The following is a 20,261-nucleotide window of genomic DNA, read 5'->3' as shown; positions in this document are numbered from 1 at the left end:
TCTGTCTGTCTCTGTGAAATCCTGCACAGTCTCTCTGTTTTGTCGGTCACCCTACAAACAGCTTGTACACACACCTTGGTCCCAGATGCCTGAGTGGTAAAAGGGGGAGGGGGAGGGGGTGGGGTTTGGGGGGGAGTCTGTGAAATATATGCCCACCCCCCCCAGAGAGAGATGAGCGGTGTAATCTATTTAATGGGCTCAGGGTTGTATTTTCCATCAGCTCTCTGGTGCAGAGCCAGAGCCAGCCCTGCAGTGCTGACGCAGGTGCTTTCTCTGCACTAAAGCAGAAGTGCATGCCCCCACAATGCACTGCAGCGAGGGTCACACAGGGTCGACGGTGAAACGAATGCTTTCTGCATTCAGCGAACAACACTCATCGGAGCAGTCTGCACAGATTTCAACCCATTCACGCGACAGATTATTTGAAGCAATTCAGGTTAAGTAGCCTGCTGTACCTAGCTCAAGGGAACAATGGTGCTAACCCATCTGGGACTTAAACTTATAACCTTTGCGTTATGGGTCCAGTTTCCTGGCCGTTACACAGTTACCCTGTTGGGACGCTATGGGAGTGCGGCTGTGTGTGTGATTGCATCACAAGGCTCCAGCGCGGGGTCACACGGTGGGGAAGCTTTAGCAGGGAGAGGCTTGCGTATGGGTCGGGGGGGGTGTGGTCTCCAGATGGACCCCAACCCCCTCACCCCCCCTCAGCCTGGCGCTACCCATCACCCCATCCCAGCGTCCTCAGCGGCACCGCGCACGGACGCCACATCACCACCCTCACCTCCCGCTGGAAGAGGAAGTGGCGATCACCATGACAACCACACTGGAGATGCGGCGGCCTTGCTCTGATGATGGTGTATGCGGCGAGCGGCAGGTACTGCGCCTGCAGCTCGCTGCAGCACTGCGGGGGGAGGAATCCGCATTTATATGCAGCGCATGCACGCCCGCTGCCCGCTGATCGCCATCCCCCCCCAACCCCCCCGAGGCGGCGCGACGCGGACCGCGTGCTATTCCCAAACGCAAACGGTCACTGCCGGCTCTGTTCTCCCTCTCCATGGCAACGGCAGGGACAGCGGGTCCGCTGAAGAACGCGAGTGCATCAGGGCTCTTTGTGCGAGTGAGAGAGAGAGAGAGACACACACAGCGAATGGAGACTCTGCTTTCCAGTGTTAGAATCAACACTGGGAGTTAACACTGGGGATTAACACTGAGAGTTAACACTGGGAATTCACACTGAGAGTTAACACTGTGAATCAACACTGTGTGAGCTTGGAGAATCAACACAGAGTCAACTCTGAGCCAACACTGTGATGGCATTGAGAATCGACACAGTAAGCACTAGCACTGCCAGAGAACACTGAGAATCAACACTGTGATGTCACTGTCCTTCTGTGTGGCAACTGAGGACATCCCATGTGAAGTTCTTACACAGAGTGAGTTACACTGCTTACAGTCCTTTACACAAAACCCCCTTTTAACTTACTGAAGCTAGTCAGGTTGTACACCTTTTAAAATGGCACAACAGCGGTTCCCCACCTGGGAATTGAACCGACAACCCTGACTCCCCCGAACCTACACGTATGAGCTATTGTGTCCATCTGAAACTCATTAATAATGAATAATTAGGTTTAAATGGAGAGAGGGATAGAGAGTGTCTGTTGTTTGTTCATAATATTTGGTAATTTCTCTGATTCCTATATTTTATCATACTCATATTTTTTTTATCAAAATGCCCAGCATGTATTCAGCATGTGTGTCACTCGTCTTCCTCCTTGTAATTTGGATTTTGGGGTTTAAAGGTGTTATTTGGTGTAATAATCTTTGGCACGCGCTTATCACAGTCAATGCGTGGATGCACACAATGCTGCAAGCCCATTGGTTACTCACGTCTCTGTAGCACCTCCCCCTGCAAGATCAGCCAGTACAGCCTCCATGCAGGGGCAAATCCGTGCAAGGTTTTTTTTTTAAGAATGGGGGGGAAAAAAATTATGAACCTTTTGTATTAATGAATGCCAAAAAAATGTGTTGATGACTGTGAAGCCACAGGTGTGAGTGAAGGATGTCTGTGAATGCGTGTCTCCCTCACAGAGGACAGGAAGCGCGAGGTTGACGGGCGGTTGCAGTGCTGTCGGCTGGTTGGTCGGTCGGGGCGCGCGTGTGGGCTATGAATAGCACAGAGAGGCTGCAGCTTACGTCCGCAGGAGCTGATTAGAGAGAGTGACAGAGACGGGGCCCCCAACCCCCCCCCCCCTCCCACAACATCCCCCCCGCCCCCTACCCCAATCACAGGAGCTCTGAGGAGCTTAACCTATACTGCCCCCAAAACACCACACTTCCTCATCAGCACCTTAATCCCACGTGGACTCCACCTACGCCCCCCCACCCCCACCATAACCACACCCTAACGCCACATTAATGTCAGATTAGAGTATCCCTGGCCTACATTATAGTCTATGTGGCAGATATTCTTCTTATCCAGAGAAATGGACAGTTGTGGAGCGTGATATACTCGTGAGTGATTATACATCATAAATGTACACTTTGCTGATTGAGTTTTTTCTAGCTTTCTGACCTGTGGTAGCCTCAGTGCAGATGAGGAAGAGAGTGTTGGTTATCAGAGGTGGAAAGTCCAGGGATCTGAAAGCAAAAGTATCGCCCTGTGTTTCTTCCACCCGGCAACTCAGCCGGCCGATTTTCCATCTCTGCCTGCTGTACACCGTCTGTGGTCTCAAATCAAGTAATTTCCACCTCCTACTTGCTCTACCCCCCCCCCCCCCCAGTGTTTTAGTTTTCTGTTGGCACTGCCTCATATCCTCTGAAGTGAAGGGCAGCACATTTAGCAGACTGTGATGTCGTGGTTAGACAGCCAAAATAAATTCTCACTCAACCACGCCAATTTCTAATTGGAAAAAAAAAAAGAAAAGATTCACCAAGGAATACACAAATGGGATTAGTTCTCCCCAGGAACAAGCAAGCCCCTGTTGTTATTTAAACTCAAAATGTGTGTTTTTAATTAATTTGCTAAAATCTTGTCAGGAAAAAATCCAAAAAAAGAGGCGAAGATTCCAGCTGGTTCTTTTATCTCACAGTAAATGTGAACGGCATTGGCAGTTTCGCTGATTTAGCTGGGCCGGCCAAATCTGGCAACCCTGTTGCTGGCTCAACAGGGAAGGAGGGGTCTGTGCGTAATCTGGCAGAGCCACTGTCTCCATCTTACAACAGTCTGATAATCACCCCAAAACCTGGTTTTTATGCTTCTCCCCTTCTCCAGAGTTTGGAAAGGCCGGTTTTATTTTGATGCTTATTGCCACAGCTTCCCCTCTTAATTCAGTCGTGTGCAGGCGAGCATGTGCTCTCCCCAGAATCATGTCCACAACCACAATCCACAAGTCTAACTCACACAGACATGAGGTGGAGGAACACACTTAGGGCCTGAAGAGCTTTAGCACGTGCAAAACCTTTCAGCGCATGCAAAACTAACAACACAACCAACGATTGGTGCAAGATAAATACCATGACCAATCAGTGGGCATGTTTTTGTTTTTACATGTGAAAAATAGTTTTGCACATGCTAAAGGTCTTAGTAAATCAGACCCTTAATGCAGGGGTCCTCAGTCTTATCCAAAAAGGCCGGGATGGGTGCAGGTTTTTGTAGTAGCCCAGCACTGACACCACCTGATTTTACTTACAACCTGCACCCGCACTGGCCCCTTTTTGGATAAGACTGGGGACCCCTGCCTCAATGTGTGCAGCTCAACACACAGACTTGCAGGTGTCCGGTCGACCAGCAGGGGTCGCTGGTGCACGGTGAGCGCCTGTAGTCCCCGCTGACTGAAACCCTCCCTCCCTGGGAGGTGCTTGGATGGAGCGCTAACCTGAGAGCTGAAGGCTTTCTCTCTCTCTCTCCTCTTCTCCCTCAGAATCCTTCAATTATTCATCCTGGTGCTGAATCATTTATTCATGAGCGGCAGGGACAGGAGCAACTTCAGCTCAAAAAAAAAATAGCTGAAAAAAAAACTTGTGGAACATGAGCAGTGTTCCTGTGCAGGTTCCGCCAAACTGCTGCCGCTGCACGCTGTGTGTGTGGCGTGGGACACCTCCCTGGGCCACCCCCACCTCCATTTCACACCTCCACCCATTTCACACCTCCACCTACACCCCACCTTCTCCCCCTACCGCATTGTTTTTCATTGCGGTTGTTCAATTTAGGGTAAATTGCAGATTCTCTGTCCCTTTCACCGAGTAAGTAGCTGTTTTCCAGTTGTTTTATTTAATTTGGGTTTGTTTCATTGTGCGTTTTCGGATTGCTGTTTTATTTATTTTTTAATTGAACAATATTTTACAAAAGTGAGGATAGTGTAAAAACCCATTTTGTGATATTTGGGAACAAAACTAAATTTAACTTGAAATGATGTATATCTTGGACCATAAGGCTCTTTCTCAGTGTTTTTGCAAGACATTTCTGAATAAAACGAGCCTTTTGCCCACCAGTTCTTTTATCGTGTAGCCTGAAATTTTCCGTAATATTGGATAATAAGAGCGAGATGGTGATCGATACGAACTTGCTGTCTGTGCTGTTTTTTTCCGGGACATAAATGATCCTGGCGAGATGAGAAGTTACCATGGCAACTCCTCATTTCATTCTTTTTATTCACGGCGTGTTGTTCACCCTGTCCTGTGGGGGGCGCTCCCTCAGATATATTCAATTCACACCCCCCCCCCCATACACACACACACAGACACACAGACACACACACACACACAAGCACAGTCACACACACACACGCACACACATACAGACACACAAATGCAGTCACACACACACACACACACACACACACGCACACACACGTACAGTCACACACACACGCTCGCTCAAATCCAGTCACACACACACACACACACACACACAAAGAAGCTCAGACGAAGGAGATGCTCTTCCTGGTGACTGTGATTGTGGCTTAAGAGAGACGGTTTGCAGGCGTATGACTTGCTGTTCCTCTTTCCCTGGAGTCCAGGCATATGATCCAGTTCCAGGCGTCATTCTGCCTCGTCCCCTCCCCCCCCCCCCCCCCCCCTCAGCGCTGGCCCCCAGCCAAACGGCTGCTGCTATTGGACTTCGACAAAGTCCTCCTGGAGAACGTGACCATCACCCTAACGGCGCTAATGTAAACAATAACATATGGACAGGGAGTAAAAAAAAAACTAAAAAAATTAAAAATATAATAATTCTTAGTCATTCTTGGATAAGATTCTGAGAGAAAACTGTTCTCCCTGGAGGTGCTGTGGAGCCAGAAGCACTAACTCATGAACAAGCCTGTTCAACGAGATGCACATACACATTACAACAGGTTCATCCGCACAGAATAGACCGTAAACATGCAGAAGGCTAAAAGCTGTATAAAATACGGTCATGTAAACGCCACGGAGGCTGCTTGGCTCACTCATAGGGCTGTAAGCGCAAATGCAAATCACGATGCTGAACGCACAAGGGATTTTTTTATTCATAAGAATCCATAAAAGAATATACAAGGACAATTTGTCAGTCTCTTTGGCAGTTGCAGTCCCTGACGCTGACGTGCAACCAAATTGGATCCCATTACAGTAGAGAACAGGACAGAAAAACCGTGAGAAATGTGACACACACCCCCCCCCCCCCCTTCCCAATAAGCAGAAGAACACTGTAGGGCAATAAAAACTAATAAATATGATGCACAGGCCGCTGATTGCAATTTCTCAAAATAACTGTTCAATTTCTCAAAATAACTGTTCAGTTTCTCAAAATAACTGTTCAATTTCTCAAAATAACTGTTCAGTTTCTCAAAATAACTGTTCAGTTTCTCAAAATAACTGTTCAGTTTCTCAAAATAACTGTTCAGTTTCTCAAAATAACTGTTCAGTTTCTCAAAATAACTGTTCAGTTTCTCAAAATAACTGTTCAGTTTCTCAAAATAACTGTTCAGTTTCTCAAAATAACTTCATTTCTCAAATAACTGTTCATTCTCAAAATAACTTTCAATTTCTCAAAATAACTGTTCAGTTTCTCAAAATAACTGTTCAGTTTCTCAAAATAACTGTTCAGTTTCTCAAAATAACTGTTCAATTTCTCAAAATAACTGTTCAGTTTCTCAAAATAACTGTTCAGTTTCTCAAAATAACTGTTCAGTTTCTCAAAATAACTGTTCAGTTTCTCAAAATAACTGTTCAATTTCTCAAAATAACTGTTCAGTTTCTCAAAATAACTTTCATCTGAATTTCTCAAAATAACTGTTCAATTTCTCAAAATAACTGTTCAGTTTTCAAAAAACTGTTCATTCTCAAAACATATGTCAATTCTCAAAGCAGTTTCTAAAATTCGATTTATGAAACACCGCGTGAAACGTATGGCCCTGAACGAGTTGTCATGGAAACATTCGGATCTTATCAACCGCCATCAACGAACGCCGACACCGTCACCACTGGGGTGAAGGCTGAAGGGGCGGAGCCTCGACCGGGTTCTGCCGTTCGCTGGACGCTTTCGGGCTTATCACGCTTGTCAGGAGGCAGTTGGGGCTGGGGGGAGAGAGAGCAAGCACCCCCCCCCCCCCTTCCTAGTGGCTGAGGCTGGGGGGGGGCGTGTGATTTTCAGCACCAGTCCCTGTCAAACACAGCTGTGCGTCAGCAGCGTGCCGCAGCGAGGAAGAGGAGGGGCTGACCTTCGGCGTGTGACGCCTCCAGAGTCCGTCCGCGCGCGTGGATAACGGCGAGCGTGCCTGCGCTTCCTAACAGTCGCATTTCCTGCGACGGGCGCATTGGAAGCATGCAGTACAGCTGCGGTCTCTCGTGCTCCTGTAGATTGTGGGAGGAAAGCGGAGTACATGGTCACGAGGAGAACATGCAAACCCCACACAGAAAGGCCCCAGGACCTTCTGCTAGGAGGGGGGGGGCGGTGTGGGTGGAGTATTGAGAGAGCATTGTCATGCTGATGATATTTACAAACAGTGTCACGATGACTCTGTCAGGGGTGGGAGGAATACCTCATAATCACACATCACACTCACAAACACACACCCATATGCACACACACACACATACACAGCCCATATGCACACACACACACACAGCCCATGCGCACAAACACACACACACAGCTCATACGCACGAACACTCACACACACACACAGCTAATATTCGCACATCACACTCACAAACACACACCCACCCCATATGCACACACACACACACCGCTAATACGCACACACACACACACACACAGCTAATATGCACATACACACACACAGCTCATACGCACGAACACTCACACACACACACAGCTAATATTCGCACATCACACTCACAAACACACACCCACCCCATATGCACACACACACACACACCCCATACACACAAACACACACACAGCTAATATTCACACACACACTCACACACACACACCCAGCTCATATGCACACACACACACACACACACACACATACACAGTCCATACGCACACACACACACACACACACCCCATACATAAACACAAACACATTCTAAAGGGTTATTTAGGGAAATAAAAAGCAGAACCTTCCCCAGATTGAGGAGCTGCCCAAAGATCACTGAAACTGACCAGGCCTGCACAGTACAATCCCCTCACAAGTAAAATACATATACACACACACGCGCACGCCCACCCCCCCCATCTTATTATTTCTTCCATCTTATTATATGTAGTAAAAGTCATAAAATACCAGATTAATGTCCACAATCATAATGTCATATGCTATGATTATAATTAATATTGCATTGGTATTGACTGTAACGTTGATAGTGTCGTATGGTGGTTAGTGAACTGGACTGGAGACTCTGGGGTTGCCTGTTTGATTCTCAGGTGTTCCAGAGCGATGCCATTAGCCTGCACTGCTTCAGTAAATATCCAGCTGTGTAAGTGGATTGTGAGGAAAGCATATAAGGCGAGTAAGCCACTAAGACAATATGCTAAATGTTTACATTTAAACCCTGTTGTGTGCAAGTGCTACGTGATATCTGGTTTTTTTTCCTATGCTTTACACATACAGTGTACCACAAAACAAAATGGTTTATTAATACATTTTACAGAACCTCGGTTTTTGTGTCCCTTTACACCGTATATTCTCTAGGATTCTCATGGTTGATGCGTTTGCTTTGGTGTAATAACCTCTCATGGTCTTGTTTTATTAAAAACGGACATGAATGATTCTGCAAATTATCACTATTGTATACACGTGTTGGGGGAGGAGGGAGGGAACCCATCACTGCCCTCTACTGGCCAGACTCTTACACTGCCTCCCTGAAAGACGTTACATACTAAGTCATTTTTCAAACTGACAAAAGAGGCACATTCGGAAATGAAAAAAATAAATGAGAGATTTGTGCAAACAAAGGCTGTGATGTCATGCTGGAAAACAGACTTGTGATATGCATATATCCCTCAGTGATACATTAGATTGATATTCATTCCCTTGCTGGGGTGTTTTCCCTGATGAGAGAGAGAATAAATTCATTACACAGAATAATGGGGCTGGCGTGCCTTTATTTATGTCAGGGACGTCGATCTGTTCCCACGGACCAATCGCGCTAGTGCTGTCGGATCCAGCCCACTCCCTCAGCCAATCAGAACAATCCAGTGGCTCATGGGGGAGGGTCCGGCCCACTCCCTCAGCCAATCGCAGTGCTGCCGTAGCTCCAGTCCCGGAGGGTGTGCGTCTGGTTTTATTTTGCACCTGAGCTCTCAATTAGCTGACTAAATAATTTAGTGTTTTATTAGATTAAAACCCCTGCCTGGACAAAAGGTCCTTGTCGTTGCTCAGTGCAAGCCTGATCGTGTGGATAGAGTGCGACGCGCCACATCACCGTCGGAGATGAACAGCCCTGTAATGAGGTCTCCTTCAGTCAGACTGCATTTGCAAAACATGGTTAGCAGACCAGTTTGGATAATTTTGTCCCAGGGATGTTTTGCATAGTCCAGTGGGTGTTCCCCTAGGCTGCCAGGCAACAAGGAGGAGCTGCTTTAGAACACGTGCGCACACACACACACACACACACACACAGGAAAGGTCTGTCAGTGCAGCTGGGGTTTATCAGTGCAGTTCGACACCTTTTGGCTGTGTTTGATTGTGTAACAGCAGCGTGATAAGACTGAACCCCAAACCGCCGCTTTCCCACCCTGAAACCCTCGGGTAATTGGACGTCTGGCGTCTGAGAAACGCGCGCGAATGGAGAAGTTAAAGGCCGTCGGTTATTAGCGAGGGAACAGCTGGATCAGAGTAACTCTGAGGAGTAATGCTGATCGTGACTTACCCATGAAGGTTGTGATTCGGGGGACAGACCGAGAGTCTAATTAGAGAGCGTCTGTGCAGAAGCGCAGAGAGGGGAGGATTAGAGGAGGCTAATGAAGTCTCTCTCTCTCTGCGGCCTGCTGATCACACAGCTCCAGCTCCTCTCTCCTCTCTTCTCTCTCTTCACGCGGGCGTTCAGTCTCCTGAAGGCTAACGGCGCTCATTTACATAAACATGTCCGTCTCCTTCTGCCTCTCAGATCCGCTCGTTCTGACTGGCTCTCTCAGAGCCGGGAAGGGCTCTGAACACCCGGCGTGTAGCGCAGCCTCTACGTTTATACACTTCCTGAACGGGAAGGCTGGCCGTGTTCATACGGAGGTGGGGGGTTTTAAAAGCTCTGACCCCCAAGAGGGGGAGGTGTGAGGGGTACGCTCTTTATGATGGGACGTGCGTAGTGGAGGGTACCCGAGACAAACCCAAAATCTGTAAGGGGGGACAGGAACCAGACACATGCAGTGGTGCTTCTCTTACCTGTAGTTCATTTTCAACTTTCGTTTAGCATTTCATCACTCGGCAAAGCTCACTATGCCATGTCCATCAGCACAGCATCCTCCGTTACCATGGAAGCCTGACTCCCATCATAATGCAGCACAGAGCACAGCACAGCATCCTCCGTTACCATGGAAGCCTGACTCCCATCATAATGCAGCACAGAGCACAGCACAGTTTCTACTGTTACCATGGCAGCCTAGCTCATATAACAATCACATCATGTCAGGGCCTTCGTGCAGTTTGACCCAGCCTTGTGGTTCACGCTCGATGCTGCTGCAGTCTCAGAATAGACAAGCTATCAGTTCGTGAAAATGAGATAAGATCTGACTCAGAGATTTTGAGTTCCCTTTTTTTCGCTTTGTGAAGCCATGAAAGGCACTGAGACAATGAGAGAGGCAGTGACTGCGTGTGTCCGCTCGGCCTGCTGGGTCACATGCTGCCCTGCAGTACAGAGCAGGGAGCTCTGTTTCAACATGGAGCTCAGTTCCAGATGAGGAACCGAGTGGTGGGGGGAGGGGGAGGTCTCTGAGTCTCGGTGGAAGAGAGCCTCCAGGGAGGTCACGTTTCCCAGCATGCACCACGCAGGTGGATGAGCTGGCCTGTGTACACGTGACCGGCACCAGGAGTGGGCCTTAAAGCTACGGGAGTCATGGCTTGGGCGCACGCGTCCATCACCGTACCTGCAGCTAACGAGCAGGGAAAGGAGGCGAGAATGAGGAGTTAAGGAGGCGCTAACAAGGAGCTAACAAGGAGGTGAACGAGGACGGATCACAAGGAGAAATTGGGCCCCCTTAACAAACCAGTCAAACAGTATCCAGCACATCGGTTACTGGTGATGCCAGAAGTGTGAAAATGGGGGGGGGGGGAGTCTCCATGGGTACTCTGCTCTTTAACAGTTCCTGTGGACAGCTCACTTCCTGTGCTCTTTAACAGTTCCTGTGGACAGCTCACTTCCTGTGCTCTTTAACAGTTCCTGTGGACAACTCACTCTCGTGAACCCTTATCCCGGGGAAAAGGACGCTGATGTAGACAGCTGGTTTGTGGTATAATCTCCCACACCAGAGACGTGTCGCCTTGGAAACGCAACCTGGCCTGCTTTACAGCAGTCTGTGGTGACAGCTCTGCTCATTCAGTCCTTTATGTTTAATGTTTTTTTTAATGTTCCCCCCTTTTCTCCCCAGTTAGCCAGCTGTATTTATCTGCGCTCACTGCCAGTGTTGATTCCTTCTCTCCGCTGAAGCATGTGATGTCAGCCTCCATCTTATCACACCGCAGGCTGCAGGTCCGGGCTTGCAGGCAGGAGGCACAGGTGCAGCTGAACAGGTGAACTCGCCGCCACTGCCGAACAGATCAACCCTCCCGTCCGTAGGGGGCGCTAGATCCCACTGTGCATGGTCCTGCAGGGCTGCCGGCTACAGTCAACACCAGCACAGTCCGGATTTAATAAAACCCAGAGGGGCCCATTCGTGCACTAGAACAGGGTCTTAACAGGATGAGCCACCCAGCAGCCCCCACACTTTGGCCCTTTATAACTGACCTCAGACCTGCGTAAGAAACATGCCAGTCAGCTGCACATGACCTCACAGGAACCTTACGGCCCAGCTGCATGGCTCCTGCACTCTATGGTGCAATACTGGAGAGTATGGAATCATACGGCTTGATGAGAGACATGCACACCGTACAGTTCTTACTGAGCATGTGCTTCTTGTTTGCATTATTTATAGGTTGCAGGAAATCAATGAACTGTGCGCAGTACATTACAGGCCTTTTGCAGACACTCATATCCAATGGCGACTTACCAGAGGCTTGTATTTTTATGAAGCATCTATTTAAACAGCTGGATATAGACTGAAGCAATGCAGGTTAAATACCTTGGTCAAGGGCACAGCAGCAGCATACTACCTGGGAATCAAACTGGCAACCTTCAGGTTACAAGCCCACCTCCCTAACCAGTATACTACAGTGCTGCCTAATACATATTTAATTTATCAGCGCATACAGTAACACAAGATGCCAAACAATTAATGACACTGTCGCACACCATTTAATGTTCCTCAATAATTGATTTGCATATTGTGGTTATTTGATGTGGAGTTTGTATGTTCTCCCTGTTTTTGTGTGGTTTCCTCTCACAATCCAAAGACATGCAGGTTAGGTTATTTAGAGTGTCTAAATTGCCCCTGGGTATCAGTGTGTGATTGAATGGTGTGTGTGCCCTGCGATGGACTGGCGAACTGTCCAGGGTGTATTCCTGCTTCTCAGCCAATGCATGCTGGGATAGGCTCCAGCACCTCCCATGATCCTGACCAGGAATAAGCGGGTATAGATAATGGATGGATGGATGAATGGATGGTTATGTGGCGTGCTGTTTACATGTCATTTATTATTTTTTGATATTTAGCTGGAACATGCCTCATATTAACAGGGTTGACTGAAATGTTATGTACACAGACATCCAGGCCATTTTTTCAGTTATTACAGTCATACAAATGACTACAAGCTGCGCATATTTTACTGACTGAAATCTGCGTTGCACTTTCTGTATTTACCTCACGCACATGAATTGGGCAGAAGTGAGCTCGGTTACAAATGTGCCTTCGACACTTCGCGATTCCAGCGTAAGCCAATGTCCCGAAGTCTATAAAATATCATCATTGAATATTAAATTCTCCTCACTTAATCCCATGAATGTACTTCCTGTCACATTACTGATATTGCTGAGCTCATTAGGGATGCTGCAAAAAAAAACAATTAAGGAGATGCAGAATCCCAAATGACTGCAGCAATATCGATAATGTGACAGGAAGTACATTCATGGGATTAAGCGACAGGAATTTAATATTCTAAGATGATATTTTATGGGGATTATAATTATTCTCTGTCAGCACGTAAGGCGATGAATCTTACTTTGATGTGTCTAAGACCAATCTGTTACCGCCATGGATGGCACCGTGCCACATCTAAGGAACAGCCTGCTTGCAAACACTGCTGGGATACATTCACAATCCCCGGGGGCCAACTGCACCAGAATGCATTTGTTTACTCACTGTGGAAGTTAGAGGAAAAATATTGGCCCAGTATTACAGAAAACAGTGCCCGCCCCAAAACAGAACTAAGCTCTTAACTGATGTTTAAGTAAATGTTCAATAAAAAAAATTGAGACACACAGATTCAAGTACCAAGGAGTGCCAACGCCCTGGAAGAGGATTATCAGAGCTCTGATGGGCTGCACACTGTGCAGAGTGTAACATTTAAAAAACAAAACAAAACTATTTGTTCACTACCCAGTGTGTTCTTATTATTTAATATATCCCTATTCCGTTTTCAAGACTTGCTCTGTAATAAACTGCAGGTGAGATCTGTAGCACTGGGGCACTGCTGTGTACAGAGGACGAAAGACAACGTGGAGGAACTGTCAGTTAAACCTAGGCCATGAATCTAAAAGAGGAAAAAAAAAATCATTGACACAGTAAGTATGCCTATCCTTTCAACCAATATCACGCCCACACCTGCAGTGTGATGTTATGTTTCCCTCTAGTGGTATCTAAAGAAACTACATCTACATTTTTGTTTTTAATTGTTTTTAATAAGTTCTGCATTACTTTTACAATTAACTAGTGAAACAACAGATCTCTTGTTGTTGTTTTTTTACTATCCTACTCAGTGAATTTTTCTGGGTTTAAAGTCTTGCAGCTATTTCTTAAGAGGGTTAGTCATCCGTTAATAGACATTCAAAATATATAATTAAGGACAATTAACAACTTTATGATGCAGGGAATGCAGTTCTGATTGGAACACAGGGGGCGCCAGTACTGAGATTGTAGCCACTGCTACATAGTTGTAGATGTGACTGACCTGTTGTTCATTCCAGTATCCATCAAGCTACATTTAAGTCTATTTTGTTTTGCTTTGATTTTTTGTATTTGGAATACACAGCTCATATCCACATTTCCATACAAGCACAAGCACCATTGATTTCAGTCGCTAGATTTTGTGAAAGACTGCACAGTTTTGTCTTGGGTCAGAGCCACCTGTTCGGCCACCTGTCTGATAAAAGGGGTGAATCTGGGCCTACCTGAGATCCAGACACCTGTCCCTCTCATCCGCTGCACTGATGCTCTCCTCTTCATGCACCACCGTGTCTCCTCTCTCTAGTTGCCTGGCAACCAGTTGCTGGGAGCCAGGGAGGCGCTGACTGCTATCACTGTCATTTAAAATACATCCTATACCACAAACCCAGCTGTTAGACAATCTGCTCCATCTCATCCTGACAGCTTTTCTCTCCTGAAACGGTTTCATACTATATGTCAGTCATATCACCTTCCTTCCATTCATTCATAAATCTGGCTCTTCACAACATTAAATGTGTAAAAGAACATTGACATTGTTACTATGCTCTCTATTTGTAACACGTCTATGCTATTTCATAGCTTTTTATTTATTTTCTAGATGTGACCCAAAAAAATGCTGCCTCGGTCAAATCCATTTTGACAGTGCACAATCAGTCGATTGTTCTTTCGAAAAGAGCGTAGGCCTATGTGCGTGCGCGAGCGTGTCAGTGAGTTTCGTATGTGCACAAGTGTGGGTTCGAGCGACCATTACATCATGAGAACATTTCTCTCTCAATGGCGCATTTATCAGGGACAGCGTGTTCAGTAGCATGTCCTACCTATTGGACTGTAACTAGCGCAGCTCGTGACGCAGCGCAGACCTCGGCTGACCCGCTCGCGCTCAGGGTGGGCCAGTGCATTACCCGGCTGACTCCTTTCTGCTCTGCGCAATTTTCTCGGAAGAGAGGAGTTAAGAAAAAGGCATGAATAATGGGCCAGATGCAGGGCATTGTAATAACGGCCTGTGGGTCGCTGGAGGTTCATTACCAAAACTTGGCCCAGGACTATTCCCAGAGACACAAAGACACACAGAGAACTGTTCTCTCTGTATGTCTCTGAGTGGCCCACAGCTTCTCAGTGCCACAGGGTCACTGGTGACATCAGGAGCCACGAGAACCCTCAGTTCTTGGCACTTCTAAGTATGGCTCAAGTCCAGGGTTATGGTACATCGTTGAATGCATAGCGCAGCCATTAGCCACAACGTACCCTCTTGAAACATGAATCACTTATTTAAAGTTGTGCTGTTAAAATTCTAGGCGATTTTACATCTGAACCTGTGTTAACGTAACTGTCTATGCAAGCTGACATGCTCCTAGCGGGGCAAAGCTGGTACACGGGTTACACGCCGGATCCGCATTTGGCAATGCATTGTGGTATTTGTAGTGACGCGCAATGATCACTTCCGTTTTGGAAACGAGGATCTCGCTGCAGGCCATTGTTTTCCTACAGCTATTGTTCCCGTTTTCTTGATCCGAATCGAGAGTTTTAAGACGTAATCCTTCTGTGGTAGCCTGCTTCGGACTGTCTGGTTTGGAGATGGCGGACGGCAGCGGCAGCACGGTTAACCTGACGCCGGGGGATCCTCATTTAATAGGCCTAATTGTAGAGCATTTGAAGAACCGTGGCCTGTTTGATGAATTCCGAAGAGACTGTCTGGGAGACGTGGACACAAAGGTGGCTAACCTTTACGAGCTAGCTACGGGTCTGTGAATAAGACTGTGCCTAACCAACATTAGCTTTCAAGCTACATTGTTAACGTATATGTATTGCTATTTGATTTGAACAGCGTGGGCCAGGTTGGTTGTTTGCGTGCTTGCTAGCTAACGATGCCTTTCGCATTAATAAGCGCGTTAGCGGTAGAGTAGTCTGGTTAATTACCACAAAGTTTCCTAGATTATCTTTGAAAAGTGAACACGCATCTAAAATCCATTTGCTAGCTAATGGTTTATGGATATATTTCTATCAGATAACTTCAGTCAAATGTAGCAGTCTATCTTGAAGCATTGTTATTGTTCGCCAACACCTGGGTGTGTATGTAACATTAGCTAGCTAGCCTGCCCGTTCGTTAGCTTTCTACGAATCCTGCTAGCTAGCTAATTAGCTTTTTATCCGGACAGTTCAAGATAGATTTGATTAGGCATTTAGCCTGTTGGCCTGTTTTTCAGAAGCGGTCTTGGCTTCTCAAATCTCGTCCTGTGAGTACATTGCGATGCTAAGTCTGTCATTGGAGAAGTCGGACAGGGCGTACTCATTCATTGTGCTTTGTTATGACTGCTCTTGCTGGATTTGATTCAATGATTGGCTATGCAGTCTAGCTAGTTTGCAACATTCACTGATTTAAGTTAATCACATCTCCTGAAGGCTAGCTAGCTTGCTAGTTACAAATCAGGTTTTTTTTTTTTTTTTTGGCAAACTAAGTTTGTTGTTTAAATCGTTTGTTGTGTATTTTTTAACCATAGATTCAACTAAAGACTTTTTACATTTTTCACGTGTGTCACTAAAATTAATATAACAATGCTAATTGGTGTCAGTATTCGCATTTTGCTGATATTCTTTTTCAGTGTCCTTTACACTGTTACATGTCAGTGTAACAGTGTTAATTTATGTAGTCGGGTATGTACAGAAGCAATTTGGGGTTAATACTTTGCTCACCGGTGCTACAGCAGTGTCCCACTAAAGAACTGAGCCTGCAACCTCTGGCCTACACACCAGTTCCCCTAACCGCTGTGCCACACTGCTGGTTTATGGTGTGAAATAATCAGTTGAGCTACTGCAAATACTCAGAGAGACAATTTATGGATATCGTCTTGTTTTGTTAATATTGTTTGAATTATATTTTATTAAGGCATCATCATAAGGCTGTTAGCTGATATGAGATCCCTTGTGGTTCTACCTTCAGATTTACCTGCCTTTGTTTTTCGAATGTGTTTCCAGCCTGCCTATCAGAATTTACGACAGAAGGTGGACAACTTTGTGTCCTCGCACCTGAGCACCCAGGAGTGGAACCCGTCCATCAACAAAAACCAGGTTCGCAATGGCCTGAGACAGAGTGTGGTGCAGTAAGTATGACGTCTGCTAGCGTTTAGCCGGTGCTGCATGGTTGCATTGGAAACCACCCACGCTTGAGCAATGCCAGTGTGTTTTGATTGCAGAGCCGCTAATGATCATCAAGAGTTGGTAACATGACTGTAAAAAAAAAACAGGCGTGGCGAGTGAAGGTGGTGTAAAGTTGCAGTGAGCGGTGGTGTAAAAATGCAGTGAGCGGTGGTGTAAAGATGCAGTGAGTGGTGGTGTAAAGATGCAGTGAGCGGTGGTGTAAAGATGCAGTGAAGGTGTTGTACAGATGCAGTGAAGGTGGTGTAAAGATGCAGTGAAGGTGTTGTACAGATGCAGTGAAGGTGGTGTAAAGATGCAGTGAGCGGTGGTGTAAAGGTGCAGTGAAGGAGGTGTAAAGATACAGTGAAGGTGTTGTACAGGTGCAGTGAAGGTGGTGTAAAAATATACAGTGAAGGTGTTGTACCGATGCAGTGAAGGTGGTGTAAAAATACAGTGAAGGTGGTGTTAAAGATGCAGTGAAGGTGGTGTAAAAATACAGTGAACGGTGGCGTAAAGATGCAGTGAAGGTGGTGTACAGATGCAGTGAAGGTGGTGTAAAGATGCAGAGAGCGGTGGTGTAAATATGCAGTGAAGGTGGTGTAAAGATGCAGTGAAGGTGGTGTAAAGATGCAGTGAAGGTGGTGCACAGATGCAGTGAGCGGTGGTGTAGAGCTGCAGTGAAGGTGGTGTAAAGATGCAGTGAGCGGTGGTGTAGAGCTGCAGTGAAGGTGGTGTACAGATGCAGTGAGCAGTGGTGTAAAGATGCAGAGAGCGGTGGTGTAAATATGCAGTGAGCGGTGGTGTAAATATGCAGTGAGCGGTGGTGTAGAGCTGCAGTGAAGGTGGTGTAAAGATGCAGTGAGCGATGGTGTAGAGCTGCAGTGAAGGTGGTGTACAGATGCAGAGCGCGGTGGTGTAAATATGCAGTGAGCGGTGGTGTAGAGCTGCAGTGAAGGTGGTGTAAATATGCAGAGAGCGGTGGTGTAAATATGCAGTGAGCGGTGGTGTAGAGCTGCAGTGAAGGCGGTGTAAAGATGCAGTGAGTTCTTGTTTCTGAGTGGTATGGTTAATAAGCTGAGCTAACGGTAACCGTGAAGCTGTAAATGAGTTTGTGTTTCCCTGTGGTGTGCCGTTGCCGGGCAGCGCGGGCGTCGGTCTCGCTACGGCAACGCCGGGTCGGAGCGGAGCACGTGGCGGCCGCTCTCGCTAATCGAGGCTGACGGCATGAGAGGCCGGCTTGTGCTCCCTGCTCCGAGCCCTCTAATTGCCACGGCGACGGGCGGGTGGGCGGGTGGATGTGGGGGTGGGGGGGGGAATGGACAGGGGGGCGGGGTGCAGTAACACAGTGCCCGTCTGTGTTCCGAGCAGGTCAGGCATGCTGGAGTCCGGTGTGGACAGAATCATCACTCAGGTGGTGGACCCCAAACTCAACCACATTTTCAGACCCCACATAGAGAACGCCATTCATGATTTTTTGGCCGCCGAGACCAGGGAGGAGGGAGTGCCAAACCCGGCGCCGGAGGCCGAGCAGCAGGAGATGCCCTCCGCCACGCCGAAAACGCCATGAGGGGCGCAGCTTTCGGGGCGGCGGGGGGGGGGGGGAGGAGAACGACGACGACCCTGCAGGACTGTGTACGGATGTATGTGTGTATTTGCATTCTGTACGTTTTTAAAGCGGCGATCGGATTAGGTTATGCTAAGTCGACTCTCCTAAATGGTCCTCATTGATTAGCAGAAGGAGCTGGCCACTCAGACAAAATGGAGGTTCGCATAGATCTTAGACTCGGGCACTACAGCACCTGCCCATGCTAATAAAGCTACTGATTTACTAAGCTATCTTACTGGATATGACCACATACTGGTGTAAACTAGGTTCTCTTACTGGATATGAACACATACTGGTGTAAACTAGGTTCTCTTACTGGATATGAACACATACTGGTGTAAACTAGGTTCTCTTACTGGATATGACCACATACTGGTGTAAACTAGGTTCTGTTACTGGATATGAACACACACTGGTGTAAACTAGGTTCTGTTACTGGATGTGACCACATACTGGTGTAAACTAGGTTCTCTTACTGGATATGACCACATACTGGTGTAAACTAGGTTCTGTTACTGGATATGAACACATACTGGTGTAAACTAGGTTCTGTTACTGGATATGAACACATACTGGTGAGTGTTTGCTTATAACGCCACAAGGCGCAGTGGTTGTTTGCGTTGACATTTTGTTTTCTTCGTCGTTGAAGGTTCCACTGCTCTGTGGCATGTTCCGTCTGGCAGTCGCCGTCGGACTCTTCCTGCGTCGGGGAAAAACGGACGCGTACACCACTGGGAGCAGTGACCTTACACGGCCGGGATCGCTGGGATTTAAGGGGATGGTTCTGCGCCTCCTGCCTGGGGTTTAAGGCCTGAAGAGGACACCTGTAGATTCGCTGGGATGTTAGCAACGCTGTTAGCAGCGCTACTGGAGAGCAGTCTGTACAGGGAACGTGTCATGGACTGTTCCGGTAGGGAATTCTGCCGGCTGCGCTGACAGGTGCCACTACTCTTCAGCGTTCCCGACGTTCCCAAGCGGAATTTTACCGATTCTTATCTGCATTTGCACTGATGTCTGTATTTTTCCCAGTTTCCCTCTTAACAGAAACCAAAAAGTTAAGCATTGAACTTTATGTTCTAAATTAGTAGATGGTTCCCATTTTAATTTTTTTGTTGTGCAATGGACTTTTTGAATGAAACGTTTATTTTTTGTTTCATTTTGAAAGCTACTTTTGAAATGCTGTACAGTGGGGAAATGTGGAACTTGTCTGTTCTATGTGTGCATTTTGAATAAAGTTTTCTTACTGTATGGCTCTCACTGTGAATTGGGGGGATGAGAGCCCTGAACAAGCTACAACGTTGAAGACAATTTTTTTTTCTTTCTGTTGTCACAATATCTCTGAATTAACATTACATATGATTTATGTAATGACCTAAACCAGAACAGTGAGCAGTTTTGGTTAATTGTTGATCACAAGTTACTCTAATCTGGATAATACACAGTGTAACCCCTGGGATTTCAACGGGGTGGGTCCTTGAAGATACTGTGGGGGTCCCTAGCCAGATTTGTTATGCAACAATTTGGAAAAATATTTAAAAATATGGACCTCTTTTTTATTTCTTAAGGGGTTATTCTGGATGCCTTTGATCCTGGTTGGAGTCCCTGCATTAAAAAGTGAACCCCCCTTGCTGTAAACCCCCCTGTATCTTATTTGGGGGCAGACAGAAGTCATTGTTTGTGTTCCTGCCATAGCACAGAAGCCTGAGCTGAAGGTGTCCTCTGTGTCCGCTCTCAAAGCCCCGCCTCCCTGCTCTGTGGGCGGGGCTTAATAATCCCAGAATTGTTCTCGAGCACGTCTTCTGTCCCAGTCGTTCCCGGACT

General features: G+C 46.9%; 1 protein-coding gene across 3 annotated transcripts; it reads left to right on the top strand.

The window, feature by feature from the left end:
* The first annotated feature begins 15,125 nt into the window (after positions 1-15,125).
* bod1 (biorientation of chromosomes in cell division 1) lies at positions 15,126-19,688 on the top strand. 3 transcript variants are annotated; one of them, XM_064325343.1, is made up of 4 exons: positions 15,126-15,412; positions 16,673-16,797; positions 18,203-18,466; positions 19,090-19,688. In XM_064325343.1, exons 1-3 carry the CDS (start codon positions 15,275-15,277, stop codon positions 18,399-18,401), a joined length of 462 nt encoding a protein of 153 aa, XP_064181413.1. In that variant the 5' UTR covers positions 15,126-15,274; the 3' UTR covers positions 18,402-18,466; positions 19,090-19,688. The 3 variants fall into 3 exon arrangements, with proteins under 3 accessions (XP_064181413.1, XP_064181412.1, XP_064181414.1); XM_064325342.1 differs by having other exon boundaries at positions 18,203-18,474; XM_064325344.1 differs by having other exon boundaries at positions 18,203-18,495.
* The last annotated feature ends 573 nt before the right edge of the window (positions 19,689-20,261 follow it).

Source organism: Anguilla rostrata, chromosome 3, assembly GCF_018555375.3.
Source record: "Anguilla rostrata isolate EN2019 chromosome 3, ASM1855537v3, whole genome shotgun sequence".
NCBI classification, from domain to species: Eukaryota; Metazoa; Chordata; class Actinopteri; order Anguilliformes; family Anguillidae; genus Anguilla; species Anguilla rostrata.
This window is presented reverse-complemented; position numbering and strand designations above follow the sequence as displayed.

Bases quoted from the DNA above. Each gene is read 5' to 3' on its own strand.
- bod1 (XM_064325343.1), top strand. From the start codon at position 15,275: ATGGCGGACGGCAGCGGCAGCACGGTTAACCTGACGCCGGGGGATCCT. The intron at 15,413-16,672 runs GTGGCTAACCTT...ATGTGTTTCCAG, and splicing joins TGGGAGACGTGGACACAAAG to CCTGCCTATCAGAATTTACG. The intron at 16,798-18,202 runs GTAAGTATGACG...TGTTCCGAGCAG, and splicing joins CTGAGACAGAGTGTGGTGCA to GTCAGGCATGCTGGAGTCCG.